This window comes from Echiichthys vipera (assembly GCF_963691815.1).
Source record: "Echiichthys vipera genome assembly, chromosome: 2".
Taxonomy (NCBI): Eukaryota; Metazoa; Chordata; class Actinopteri; order Perciformes; family Trachinidae; genus Echiichthys; species Echiichthys vipera.
In genome coordinates this window covers 14,658,593-14,673,396 of record NC_139827.1, presented here as the reverse complement: position 1 = coordinate 14,673,396, position 14,804 = coordinate 14,658,593, and the positions used below count along the sequence as shown (strand labels likewise).

At 36.9% G+C, this 14,804-nt stretch overlaps 1 protein-coding gene across 1 annotated transcript; it reads right to left on the bottom strand.

The window, feature by feature from the left end:
- Positions 1-6,296: 6,296 nt before the first annotated feature.
- Positions 6,297-11,288, bottom strand: LOC310964040 (N-acetylmuramoyl-L-alanine amidase-like; the record flags this gene model as incomplete). Its single annotated transcript, XM_083937023.1, has 4 exons — positions 6,297-6,615; positions 7,813-8,023; positions 8,500-9,360; positions 11,219-11,288. 4 exons carry the CDS (start codon positions 11,286-11,288, stop codon positions 6,297-6,299), a joined length of 1,461 nt encoding a protein of 486 aa, XP_083793149.1.
- Between the last annotated feature and the right edge of the window lie 3,516 nt (positions 11,289-14,804).

Genomic DNA, 14,804 nt, shown 5'->3' with positions numbered 1-14,804 from the left:
CGCACTGCAGGCATTGCCTTTCTGACTCCCCTCCTCATTAGCCACCAATCACACCCTGTGACATTTCCTGCCAATTGAATAAAAAAAAAAACATCACATTTTATAACATATACGATTTTGTTTCAAGTAATTGCGCATTATTTGTTGGAACAGGAAGCCAACCATATCAAAAAATACATTATATTCTGTCGTTTCAATTGTATTTTTTTACTGAGACTTATTGAGACTGGTGTGTCGTTCATCTCACCGGTTTAACACACAGCAGCACTAAGACACAGAGTTACAGACGGATAGGGCATTCATACAAAGACAAAGTAGGACAGGAATCATAAAGGGATTAATACCAAAGTGTTAGATTAAAACTATCAACAGGAACAGATGCAGAACCCCAGAGACAGTCTCTCCAGATTCTTTAAGTAGTTTAATTTAAATCCTCTATATGATTAACATTTATTATTTAATTGTATTATTGTGGTTTGCATAAGAAATATGCCCAGCCCACAAGGGCTTTCAAGGCACCTTTATCAGACAAAGACAGACCAGAAACCAAAAGTAGATGCTCAACAATACTTATACTAACAAAATAAACCCTCCTGACGTTTCTTCCAGGCTTTTGCAACAAAGAGGCTAACATATAAACATTACAAGTGTACAACAGGTCTGTCATCATCAGTGCTCAAGAACGTTCCAGACTTAATGAAGAAGGGTACTCTCAGCTCATCATTAAAGGGACAGTATAAACTCCTAAATCACAAAGTCTGTGTTAATCCAGTATGTTTTAAAATCGTCCAATTTCAAGGGTCAGATAAATCTGTGGGCGACTGTGGCTCAGAGAAAGAGTGGGTCGTCCTCCATTGGAGAGATTGGCGGTTCGATCCCCACCTCCACCGGTCCACATGTCGAAGTGTCCTTGGGCAAGACACTGAATGGTTACATTACATTAGATGGTATGTAGATCCACTGCCATCAGTATGAATGTCTGTGTGAATGGGTGAATGTGACAAACACTGTGAAAGTGCCTTGAGTAGTCAGAAGTATAGAAAGGCGCTATAAAAGTACAAGTCCATAACCATTCTGGGAATCATTCTGGACAACTTCATCTCAGCAGGAAAAGCCTTTTGGTATTTAGTTTTCCGAAAAGGCCTTTATATTTTTTACGCAATTCTGTACATGACTGAAGGCCTGGAGAGAGTAGTGAAGCTCGGGGGAGGAGAGGCAGTGGCAGTACTGTTTAAGTGACATGGAAGTGGATAAATACTCTAAGTGAAGGGTTTGTAAATGCCTTGTGTCAAAATATAACCATAATCTTTAGAGCTTTATTATTGAAGTTCATTTTGTCTCTCATGGAGTATATTGATGAAAAAATAATAATAATGATTGGGGCCAGTTAATATTCCAGTACAGTCATAGGAGGAGTACAGGTTGGTCTCTGCATCTGATTCTCAGTGGAAGAGGTACTCAGATCTTTTTCGTCTATACTTGTAAACTTCGATGCAAAGACTTTTACTGAAGTACGATTGTGTTACTTGTGACAGAGTATTTTAGCTTGTTGCTACTGAAAGTGTAACTTCATCGCCCCAGATCTGAACTCCGCCCACTGTATCATTTTGAAAAAGTGTGCAGAGAGGATTAGTCCCAACCAGACGACTCTGTCTCAGCAATGAGCTTGGATCAAAGGAGGTGACATGTTGAGTCAATTATCAAACTATTTTATCAATTTGGAGAGAATTGTCGATATTAACACGTGATATGTACATATACTGAATTTCCATATATGAAATATACTGTATGTACAAATGAAGTAAAAACATACAAGTACATTTATGTATAAACTCCAATAAAACCTATTCGACAAAGGAACAATTTCATATATTGGTATATCTTTCTATCCAATACAAATATGTCCAATACAGTTATTGCCATAAAATTCTATATATTAATTAAATACATTGTTGACATATATGGTTGCAACATATAATACCATATAGATTTTCATCATATAGATATTTTTTATATATGACATGCTTATGTTGTATATTGTTATTCACAAATATATATTCATTGCAAAGCTGATCTATATATATATATATATATATATATATATATATATATATATATATATATATATATATATATATATATATATATATATATAAAGGAAGACATGTCTCTTTAAAATAAATGAAAAAAACAAATATAACCACACACCATTTTTGTTACAATTATGTTTTCATAAACTTGCATGATATAAATCAAATATATATTATTAACACATATGGTCGCAACATATAAAACCATATAAAAGACATCATATAGACAATTTTAATATATGTACATATACAAATCTTACTATGGACACATCATGTTATAAACCTATATCTTGAAATATCCAGAGGATGTATGTGATGATAATATTTCGCCATATATGTAACATCACTCTTGATATAATGTATGTCATATATTACATTTCCCAGTGGGCAGTCAAATAATTTAGTTTACAGGTCACACGACATCTTTAAGTGTGCAGTACCTTTAAAATATTTTATTTAGTGGACTGAAACGTAAAAGTATTCATGCAGAATGGCCCTTTTCAGAATCAAATGTATTATATTTTTGGATTATTATTGGTGATGAACTAATGTGTAAGCATCGCTGGTTTTAATCGAGGCTACTTTTTACACTGCCAGGTAGCTTAACCTGTAATAAACCATCATAATTTAATATTTGATTTATGTTCTGTACCAATAATCTTAATGTGTAAAGTAATGAGAACTGTATCCAGAGTTGTTGAATAAATGCAGTGGAGTGAAAAGTACAGAGAATAGGGACCAATAACAAACCCCCCAGGATAGTCAGGTCTTTCCACAGATTTAACCGATCAATTATATTTTCTGTAAAACCGCCCTACATAATGTTTCATATGGTATATGTCCAAAGCCTTCTCTACACAGCCATACGAGTAATTATAGTTGTGAATAGTCTTCATTGTTTCATTTTAAATAAGTTTTCTGTCTAAAACAGTTACCTTTTTTATTATTTTATCTAACTAATAATAAGAATCTGCCTTCACAATTTAAGGTGTGGGTAAGAGTGTGATCTCCTTTTCACGGCATTAAAGAAATGTACAAATGTCCGTGAATGTGGCCTTTGTGTCCTTGGTATCTGGGGCTCTGCTTCCTGGGCAGGATTGTTATGAAACACTAACCGCCAGGAACCTGCAGATGGCGTTGATGTCAATGAAATCATAACTTACTGTAAAGGGTCACCATGCATGACTGAAATAATGGCTCAAATTTATGAGTGTATTTATATTGTTTCATGAGTGAAATAATAAACAGTGACTTGTGAAGGTTTGGCTGCTTGTCTATACTCTATTTTATTTAATTCCTGCACTTTATTTGCTACATCTTCCCACAGTACAGTGAGCTCTACAAAGTAAACAGATTTCAGATTATGGTGTCAGTCTTTGAGGAAAAGTGGCTCAGGTTAAAATGTGGGTAAACATAATAATGGTACTGTTTTCTAAATCACAACTCACACTTTAGCTTTCCCATATATTGCACCTTCATTAGAGCTGAAACAATTCATCAATTAGTCGATGAAAAGAAATAAAATCACCATCTTTTAATATTCAATTGAATGTAATTTCTCTTTGACAAAAGATACCTCCCCTGGACTAGCTTCATAAATTAGTTTTTTTGGATGGTTGGTCTCACAAAACCAGACATTTTGAGACTTCACCTTGGGTTGTTTTGGGCTAATTTCACTATTTCTGGGCATTTTATAGACCAAACAATTAGTTTATTATTTAGAAAAAAGATGTGTAGATTAATCGATGATGAAAATAATTATTAGTTATAGTCCTTTCCTTCATCAGATATCTCTCGTGCCACTTTACCATGTACCATGTTAACTGCATGTGTACCTCGACTAAAATTTGAGTGATTTATTTGTTCTTGTGTGAGGAGTTTAATGGCTCTATTTAGTCTAGTGTTTACTGTGTGTGAAGTCTTCCTGTCTTTTTTATCAGTGAGTAGATACAGTGGACTTAAACAAAATTATCCACCAGGCAAAACCATCCTTCATGCAACTTGCATGGAACTTTATGCTTTTATATATTGTATGTTTTCTTCTTGTTCGCTGTCGGTCTTCAAATCACCTCACTGAGGACAGTAATATATTACAGTCTGTCACACTGGTTATTATTGGTAGTAAGTGCCGCTACACTGCCGTAACAGTCATTTCCCGGATGCAGTGATGTTGCAGAAACGCAGTGAGGGCAGATGCTGAAAACCTGGAAACCCTGACCAATCAGAGCAGACTGGAGTTTTTCAGGAGGGGGTCTTAAGACACAAATGCTAAAACAGAGTGTTTCAGACGGTGAATACAGGTATATTCAGACAGTATGAGTGTGAATGTGTTTGGTTTTTTTACATTAAAGCCACTGGAAACCCAGATTTAAAAAGTAAAAATGTGTATATGATAACAACGTCGGGGGTCTCATTAAGCATCAACTAAACTCGAACAATTAAAAAAAAAACTATAGATAGGTAGATAGCTAAACAACTGAATAGAGATGAACAGATAGACCGATCAAATGTGTAATATACAGTAGCTAGCTATCTTTTAAAAGTTGCGCAGTGTTAGAGTGAACGTTGAGTTGGCTGAGAGGCGGGAGCAGAGAGCTTTTATATGAAACGTTACGTGACCTCGAACCTGATTTGAAGTGTATACTGACGTTTAATATTTCTGAATATGGCCACGCCCACTTCATATCCGAAACCAGGACAGTAAACTGATGTTTTAAGAGAAAACTAAAATGACAAGTATGGAAACATGTCCTAGTTAACCCAAAATACAAGGAGGAATCTGAAAATGAGCATAATGTGGGATCCTTAAAATATGACCACTGTCTCCTGTTTAGATAAACAAAGTCAATGATCAGTTGACAAATACCTTTAAATGATGATGACACAATTAGCAATTAAGAAGTAAAACATTTTACCTTATTAAAAAAGACATTTTTGAGGAAAAGTCACTCATTCACAAAATGTTCAATCAATGTTCAATCCTTCAAGGGTTCATAGTTCACTTTGTAAAAGTTGTGTTAAAGAAATTACTACAAAGTTTGAATCAAAACCAGTATGTGTGTGTTTGCCACAGCTGTACTAAATGCACCTGGAAAGGAATCAGGTCTTATGCAAATGAACAAATTATGTAATAGAGAATCACATTTATTACAGTTGTCCAGTCTCTTTATTTTATTGTTTGTGGAAACGTGCAGTGCTAACGGGCGCCAACAGGTCCTGACAGAACGGCAGTATGTGAGGCGTTGGGTGTTGCAGTTTCCTGTAAAATAACCACAAGAAATCAGAGGTGAGATGATTGAAAGTATTTTTTTTTTCTTCTTCTTTCTCTGTCCCACTGACTTGGGGCTTGGATCTTTAGTATTTATAAAAATAAATGCCTGACCTCAAATCTACAGAACCTCCAGTAATCAATTATTTCAAGCTAAATAATGACCAGCATAACTACAAAGAAAAGAAATCAGAAATACATTTATTTATTATTTGTTTGCCTCGTAAAACAATCGTGTTTGATGCATACTGTTTACAATGAATAAAAAGTTTCATATTGTGAACATCTGCCAATAAAGCAAAATAACATATTATATATATAAATATAAGCATAAGCATATATATATATATATACATATATAGTATACCGGATCTTAGGGTTTCCCCCTTTTAGACAATTTGCTGAATTATTGCTTGCTTTGGTCTTAGTTGACTACAGACTTCCTTAGTTGGTTTTTCAGTGCACATCTCTGTTAAACACAAGATTTAAAGTAGTGATTTTGCATGATTTTTTGTGGACTTTTACAGATCTGTCGATACAATCAGCAATTAAAATCTATGTTACTCAACTAAGAATTTCTTCAATTGATGACAACCCTCGTATAAGCGCATCTTAATCATAATGTCTATTCAGGGGACCCAAACCTGAAAAAGCTGTAGTGAGTCTCAATATTAAACCCATTGGTGCCTGTGAGGATGACCAGACAGACCCATTTGGTTGGCCACCATTTAAAGCAACATTGATTTACAGGAGGTCATTCTGCACTGGAAGAGTCGGATTTGACAACATGATACTAAACTAATCCAGTGTCTGGAGGATTAACTCATGAGCCTTTTCATGCAGTGAAACTATTTTTAAAAAATTAAGAAAAAAACACTGGACAGTGGCAATTATCATACCCTGAAGAGCCATAAATGATGTTTGAGAATCTCAAACTGTCAGTGGTTGTCCTGTCGTTCCCTGAAGTGTTCCCAGCTTCTTATTTCTGAAAAGAGGGCATCTCCAGGGCAAGAGGTGTAGTTCACCATCTGTCTGTGCCCGTGGATGGTGAAGTTGGCAGCAAGTCCTCCTCTATCTACTGCACATTGGACTAGACGATGGCGTAGCAGGTCCATGGCATGGCGAGACGGCAGGCTGGCAGTGTAGTTACCAATGATTGACACGCCGTACCCATTGGCATTGTGCCCCCTTGTGTGTGTTCCGAGGTGGTTCCAGCCTCTGCCTTCATAGACGTAACCATCAGAGCCAACCACAAAGCTGAGGGAACAAGATTAATGAATAAAATGAATGCAGTGTAGAGTAAGTGGTCTGAAGTCAATGTAACAAACTTTTATGCAGGGTGAAGTTAAGACATAAATAGTGCAAGATATTCAGAGTTAATTTTGTGCTTATGTGCATAAAATACATGAAATCAGCAGTATTTTTGGAAATACTCCAACATTCATTAACAGGATATGAATTATCTCTACTTAAAGGGATAGTAACGGAGCTGAAGACATGGGGTGGTAAGCCTAACTTAGCACAAAGACTAGAAGCAGAGTAAAACAGCTAGCCTACCAGCACCTCGAAAGCCTCATGAACATAATTAAGGCATGATATCTCATTTTTATAATCTTTACAAAATCAAACAACAATTTGTGGTTTTAAAAGGAATAATTTAAGCCCCTTTAACACATACACTGGAACCTGAAATTATCTGAGCTATATGTGAGAACGTGAATGTCGAATCAGGTGGATCTGACATCAAACAGGCTTTACACTGCCAGCTCCCTAGTACGAAGTCTGCGTAATCTACAAGTGAGCTTGAAGTAAAAAATCAAGTGAGCGTGTTTGCAGCTTGCATTAAACCAGAAGAAAACAAACATCCGAGGGTGAAGTAGAAGAAGAAGGGTCATTTACACGAAGATGCCAACAAAAGTAACACAGAGATTCAGGACTAATGTCGTGCCTCCTGCACACTCTACCTAGGCATCAACCCTTGCCTAGACCAAACGCAGTATTTCCAGTAAGTGAGAATGTGTCTGAGATAGACAATCTCCTGTTGTATGTGAGTGAAAGGGAAACTTGTCTGGACCTGATTCGTTGGACATTGTTCGAATTCTTACGAGAAAACGACTACAACGTAACAACTTCTTGTCGAACAACAGGTCTTTCATTTATCAGGTTAAGACCTGTAAAACCACAAACATGTCATTTTAAAATGTTGTTTGTATATGGCTTAAATAAACATATTAATTATTGAGCTTTAGGTGCTGGTAGGCTGTTTTTCTTAAATTTTGGACTAGGCTAAGCTGTTTCTCCTTGCTTTTTAGGCGTTATGCTAAGCCAGGCTAATCACCTCCTGTCTCAATAAATAAGGCAACATCAATCTTCTCATCTAGCTTTCTGCAAAAAAAGCAAATAAGTTTATTTCCCATGACAAGATGTTAAACTATTCCTTTAAGGGTTGGATACCTGTATCCAATGTCATTCCAACCACGATCTTCCTGGTGGAAACGCTGCATGCTTCTCATGTCACGAGAGCAGTTTGGGAAGGATAAACATGGTGACGATGGCTGATAGGTGTGGTGAACATAGAGGAACTGGAGGGGCAGAGACAGCGGGATGGGTGTACTCTGGTAGGGTTTTGCCCCCCACTGACACCGAGGGATGATTTGAGGGCAGTCTGAGGAGGGGAGGAGAGAGGATGAGGGTTAGGATACTAAAGCCACTGCAGATTCTACTGTCATACCCACAATCCTATATTTACAACACTCCAGCCTAGAAGTCCAAAACTAGAGCCCAGAGCCTGATCGATATTAGCTTATTTCAGATAGATTAGTGTGTCAGAAATGCCAAAGATAGTTTAGAAAGTTCTCAATTTTCATACTACTCTAGTCTATACTATACTATACTATTCTATACTATCCTATTTCGTACTACAGTTTAATTGAATAACTTTGGGTTTTGGATTGTTGGTCAAACAAAACAAGACATTTGACCCCACATGGGGTTTGGGAATTTTTTCGGAATTAGTCATCGTTTTACAGACCAAACGATCAACTGATTAATCGAAATCTGTAGTTCAATCACTAATTCAAATAATCGTTAGTTGCAGCTCTATGCACCCACTCTCACTTTTTTTATCATTTCATAGCTCACCCCAGTACTTTTGCACAAATGTCTGTAGTCCATCCTTCACCGCCTTCCCCACTCCCGTGTCCAGAGAAATCCATTCTGTCTTCTCCAGCTTCCAGACTAATGCTAGTGTCTCCATCACCTGGCTGTGAAGATCGAGTGGCTCCAAAATGGATCTCGAGATCTCCCTTCGCCTTGGGCTGACATGGCTGCTTATGGCATCAAGACCTTGCCCCTCGTGCAGATTAAAACTATAGTATCCTTTCAGAACCTCACTGAGGGCCTGTGGCTGTTCAGATGCAGGTAGGCTGCTGAGGTCCATGCCCAGTATTGCTCCATCCATTCCCCCATTTATAACAGCATCGGTGGCCAATGTGGCAGACCGAGAAAGCTTGAACATCTTAGGGTGGTCCACGTTGTCCCAGCACCCATTAGGCCCCAGGCGATTAGATGGGGGAAAGTCCTGAAGACTGAGGAAGGACAAGCCCAGTGTCCTGCCTAAGGTGAGAGGGAAGATCCCAACAGCTGGCGTCCCCTCCATTTTGGCTTTCAGTCCTGATTCGATTCCTCGCAGTAAGGGTGCAAGGGCTACCGTGGTGCCATCTGGAGCGAGGACCACCCCTCGTTCCTCTCCGTAATCTGTCACAATGTGGTGGATGGCCTTGTCAAAGAAGCTAAAGGATGAGACATTGAGAATGGCTGTTTCTAGAAAGTCAGCATCGGTGAGATTATATGAGGCACCCAAGAAATGAATGGTCATCATATCGTCGTGGCCAGCAGTCCTCCGCAGGGCTCGGACCAGAGCCAGGGGGCACAGACCAGGGTTGGAGTCTTCCACCTGCTGCACGGCTCGGATAAAGCTTTCCATGTTGCGCAGGTAGACACCTGACAACAATGTAAATAAGAATAAAAGATGTGAAGAAAAACCATTACAGTGCAATGAGTCAGTGAACCAACTAATTGGGGTGGATCATTTTTTATTTTTTTTTTGGACCCTTCCTTTGATTTTTGGACACCCTTCTCCAAATTTCTCAAAAGAAACCAGAGTAAACTTGATTTAACTTGTTTCACAATTAATAACTAAAAGAGGCAAATCATAAACATCGAAGGTAAGAATATAAGGTTTAACATCACCCTTTTATTTTAATAAAAAAATAAATATTAATCCCATCAGATGATGAAGTGGCCTGATGTGTGTCACATCAGGTGCTTGACTGTCAGTCATAATTGAATACATGATGAGTCGGAATACATTTGACAAGGGAGAGCTAATGTCAAATTAAGTAAGAAAAAAAAGTCAAACAACCTCCCTGTCTCTACCTTAATGAATGTCTGACCCTCCCTTCAGCAGAACAAAAAAGACCAACAAGACCTCCAAATCAAACTAAATACATTGTATTTATTGTACTTTATGCTTGTCAATGACATCTAGAACAAAGTGTTCTCTGATCTGATGCCATATAACACAATGACACAATCTCCTCCATCTTACACCACAGTTGGTTCCATGCTGTCAAGTTGATTAAAGGGATAGTTCGGATGTTTTTAGGTGTGGTTGTATAAGGTACTTATCCATAGTCGGTGTATTGCCTACAGTAGATGGCGGTCAGTAATTTTACCTCACAGAACACAGAAGTTGCAGGTCTACTGCTGCCTTGAATGGTTAGTCTGTTTGTGTTATTGTGTGATTTTGGTGTTTTAAAGGGTTACGAACTAACAAAAATAACTAACAAACTAATCGATCGAGGCAGGGGTGGACCAGCAACTCTTGTGTTCTGGGAGGTAAAATGATCCAAAGTAAACCTTCAAGGTTATGTAACAATCGTGATCATGGTCTAATGAAACCAACTTTGACTGTCAGTAGGAAAAGAGAAAACAAACAGAGGTCTCCATTAAGTTAAAGTCTGATGTTTTGTTGATCCATCCACCCACCCCGACCTCGCATGGACTTTGTCGCTCAATAACAACATCCCACTAATCCCTCATTTGATCCTGACAGACTTCTGCGGCTGCCAGAGGGTTTTGTCACATGAATGTTATTAAATGTTGTTTTTTTACACAAAGACTGATGCCGTCAGTTTTTCTCGGAAGACAGTCTTTGAAAGAAAAAACCCTTCACCGTCTCCGAACCCAATCCCTGCCAACATCCTCCCAATAATTCCCATGCAGTGCCTTAACCACGGGTGGTTGTACAGAGAGTGGCTGTGTCAGTTTTATACTCTGCTGCCTTGCCAGCTGATTCTAAGATTATTCACAATTTAATGGAAAACCTAAAGTTCAAACAGCTTAAGAACACAACTCAACCAGAAGGTTTTAAAAGCTCAGACTTTCTTTCCGGTCTTGTTTTCAAATCTCCATAAAGGTGTGTAATGTAAAACGCATCGTCTACATCCTGTGTGTTTTTATCTATTTGATATATGATATTTTAGACAGTATGTATGTACACACACACATATATATATATATATATATATATTTGTTAATATATGTATGTATTTGTTGATCTATATTCAGAAAATTCAGAAAACAAAAAAAACAAATAAATTATATATGTATATATGTATATACTTCTTATTTTTAAACCCTGTACTTTCTTGAATTACAGATTTGAGGGAGACAAATCTTTGAACAACAACATGTAAATATCGCTTATCAGCATACTAAAGAGAAATGTAGCTTTGTGAGGAATTTGACTCAAGATAACACAAATATAAAGGACGTTTTTTTGTATAATTGACCTTACCTGTCGGCCTGCTATAGACACTAACGGAGTAGGATAAAGCCAGAACAAAAACCAGCCAAAATGAAGTCATGTTGCATCTCCTACTTTCGACTTTAAAAAAAAAGCAATTCTCTGTTTAACTAAAAAAAAAAAAAAAAAATTTAGGCTTTCTCCAAGTGAAACGAAAGACAACCTAAACAAGCGTTTACAAGAAGTAAATTGAATAGCACAGTTGCTCCCCTCGACTCCTGAGAGGAGTTGTGTAGGTGTATTTTTGTGCATGTGTGTGCATGACTGCACTTTTGTGTCCTAATAGGGAAGAGTACTCTTTGTACGCGGATGACTCCAAATATTGATTTAGTCTATACATGAAGTGTGTCATAAGCAAAACAGTGTCTCCCCCCGTAGTGAAGTTTATTACACAGATTACAAATAGGTCTTTTCTCTAATTATATTGGGTGTCACTTTCTCATGCACATTTGTTCATATATACATCATGTATTTCAATAAACAAACAGAAGTGAAAGCACATTCACGGAGAATGTTTTACCATCTCATGTGGTGTGTGCATCTGTTGTATACTGTACACACCAATGTCAAGAAACATTTTGGTCACATAAACAGTCAGATCTAGTGTGAACTTTGAATGCAGGGAAATTATGTAAAACAACATATGACTGCCTTGTTGTAGTTTGTACATAATCAGTTAAAGGTTTATGATATAATAAGCATAATGTGAAAGTTAGTAAAGTTTAAGTCATTGTTAAGTCACAGTTAAAAGGAAAACAAAGCTAAATGTGAATTTGTGTTTGTATGAGCCCACAAAGATAAATCCATTTTAATAACCGTGCACAGGCCAAATTATTGGAAGTCCTTTTCAGCCAATAATTAAATAAAGACAGATATTAAATATAAGAATGAAAATTATAATTAATTTAGAGGTGCTCAGTTAAAGTTTTGACTGTCTGACAAAATTATCAGTTAAAAATTTAATTTTTTTAATGTTAAAATTATGAGATAGTAAGTAAAAAAAAGAATAGATAAGTAAGTCCAAAGTTCAGATTTTGTCTTACAGATTATATGGGCTGCACAATAAATAGTTTTTAATCATCATTGCAATATCATCGCCGTGAGAGATTAAAAAGGTAATCAGAAGAAAATTGCATTAGTTTTTATTGACCTTTCAGGTCAATGTTCAATTTGTTTTCAGTTTTTAAATGAACAAAAACTGCTATATTTTGCTTGTGTAGGCGACTAAACCACAGAAAGGAAGAACTAAATACACTTTAATATCAAGCCCCCACCAAAGCCACTTCCTGGTTGATCCAATAAAGAAGTGCCAAAAACTGCAGTTCTCAGAGTGTCCACTAGGAGCAGGTTTCATAATAGAGCAGTTTCTCATTGACCCCCATGTCAAACAGGCTGTTTTTAACAGCATGATTAAACCTACTTAGGGCTTGTTTAAAAAAAACACTCATCTAAATGTTTAAGTCATATCTCCATGACAACACTTGAACACCTGGTGAATATTTTTGTAACAGGCTAGTTATTATTTTATTGGAGGTTAAAATTAATGAATAATAAGGGGCGTGGCCTCTTGAATGACAGTCAGCCTCTGGCCCTCACTTTTCCTCATGCAGCCCCACTAATATTTTGGCCTACAGATTAAAATTTTACTGACAATATAGTCGATATACTGAATTAAATAGCCGTTATTTTGACTTGCCACTTTTATGAAGGCTTACTTTTTTTCTCTGTACTTTTTGTGTGTTTGGAGCATGTAATACATACATGGTTTTTATTTGTTTTGTATTATTTTGTGTGTAATACATCCAAGTTTTGTTTTGTTTTGTTCTGTGTGTAATACATCCACGTTTTTTGTTTTTGTTTGTTTTTTTTTTGTATTATTTTGTGTGTAATACATCCACGTTTTTTGTTTTTGTTTTTTTTTTTTTTGTATTATTTTGTGTGTAATACATCCATGTTTTGTTTTCTTTAGTTTTCTTTTGGGGTTTTTTTGGTTTTTTTCTGTGTGTAATACATCCATGTTTTGAAAACATGAAATTAAGACATACAGTATAGATTTAGTAGATGATCTTGCCCGATGATGTTTTGGTGTTCACTGCAGTAGGAGTTTGGCGTGGTTAGCATTAACCTGCGTTAAAACGCTCAATCCACAGAGAAATGCACACAGGTTGTATTCAAACACTGTGCCTTTAAACGAGCTCTCCGGACTTCTGTACAGTTGGGATGTCACAAATAGGATAAAAAAATATAAATAGGTTATTCGTATATAATGTTGAATGTAACTTTCCCTCAGACATTGATTATGGATTCTGCTCCTTTGCAGTGGAAAGTGTCAACACCACGCTACACAATGTCTCTGTTGGGTAATCATAAGATGCAAATGAGGTTCTTGTTTTCTTGTTTTCTTCTTGTTCTTGTATTAGTCTGACCAACAATTTCCAATCCAAACAGCTGATGGAAACTCTTCCATTTCCCCATGTTACCATATTAGTCAGATAAAACCTGTGACTGCATCTGTATTGACAGGCCTGAGAGGATCATAGTTGTAGTCCTCTCAGACTGTCTGTTCATGTTTCCACTGTGGAATCACCACAGCAAAGTCTATCAGGGGCACACTAAGGTGGGGCATCACGTTAAACCAGCAATTAAGGCATTATGTGTAGTTATTTAGGCTAAATAATGCTTATTTTGCTCTGATAACATGTAAATAAATATATGAAGGAATACTTTTTGGAGAACTTTTTTTTTTGGACTCTGGGAGTAAGCGTATTTACATTTGATGTTGCCAGATATCAGATGTTTTGATGCTGCAACTGGAAATTCAAGTGTTGGGAAAGAAAAGGGAAGTGAGTAATTTGTCCAAGAGATGCAAACTGGACTTTTTACTCTGCTCCTCTTTCTGAGTACCACAAATGCAATAGGGCAAGTAATTAGACTCATGGTACTAATGGTAATGGTAGAAGTCAGTTGCAAGAGATGGCTTTTTTTGCATTTACCCTCAAAACACTTCATTAGTAGACACTTTTAATGACATTTGACGTCTGTGAGTGCACGATTTGTTCTGACTGGAAAACAAAACGCCTGGAGGGAAGCCTATTTCATGTAGGCTACCAAATGTGATACATATTTGATGATTATTTTAGGAGGAAGACCTAGATATTTATAGGAATTGTAATTTTACAAAATATAAATTAAGTTTTGGGCTACAGAAAGTTCTGCTTTGCACAAGGATCCACCTAAATATGTGCTATAAATCAGTGAATCTGAATTCATATTTTTTTTTTAAATTGACGGGGTCTGTCACGTTCTGTTTCCATTGTATCAGCCAATAGCGGCCAACATTGTGGGTTGCCAGGGCTGTCTGTTGTTTGGTGCAGCTACTGGGTTTTTTGTCCCAGCAGCTGAGTGACCGGAGACGGGCAAAAACAAGAGTCAATATAGGCCAAGAATTCACTCCATGTACTGAGATAAAGGAGTTCAATGGCATTAAAATGCACGCTGAAATGGATACGTTTCTCCTTGATCAGTAAGCTAACTTTCATGTTAACTTAGCTGTAACGGCTAACAGTAACTGTCAGTT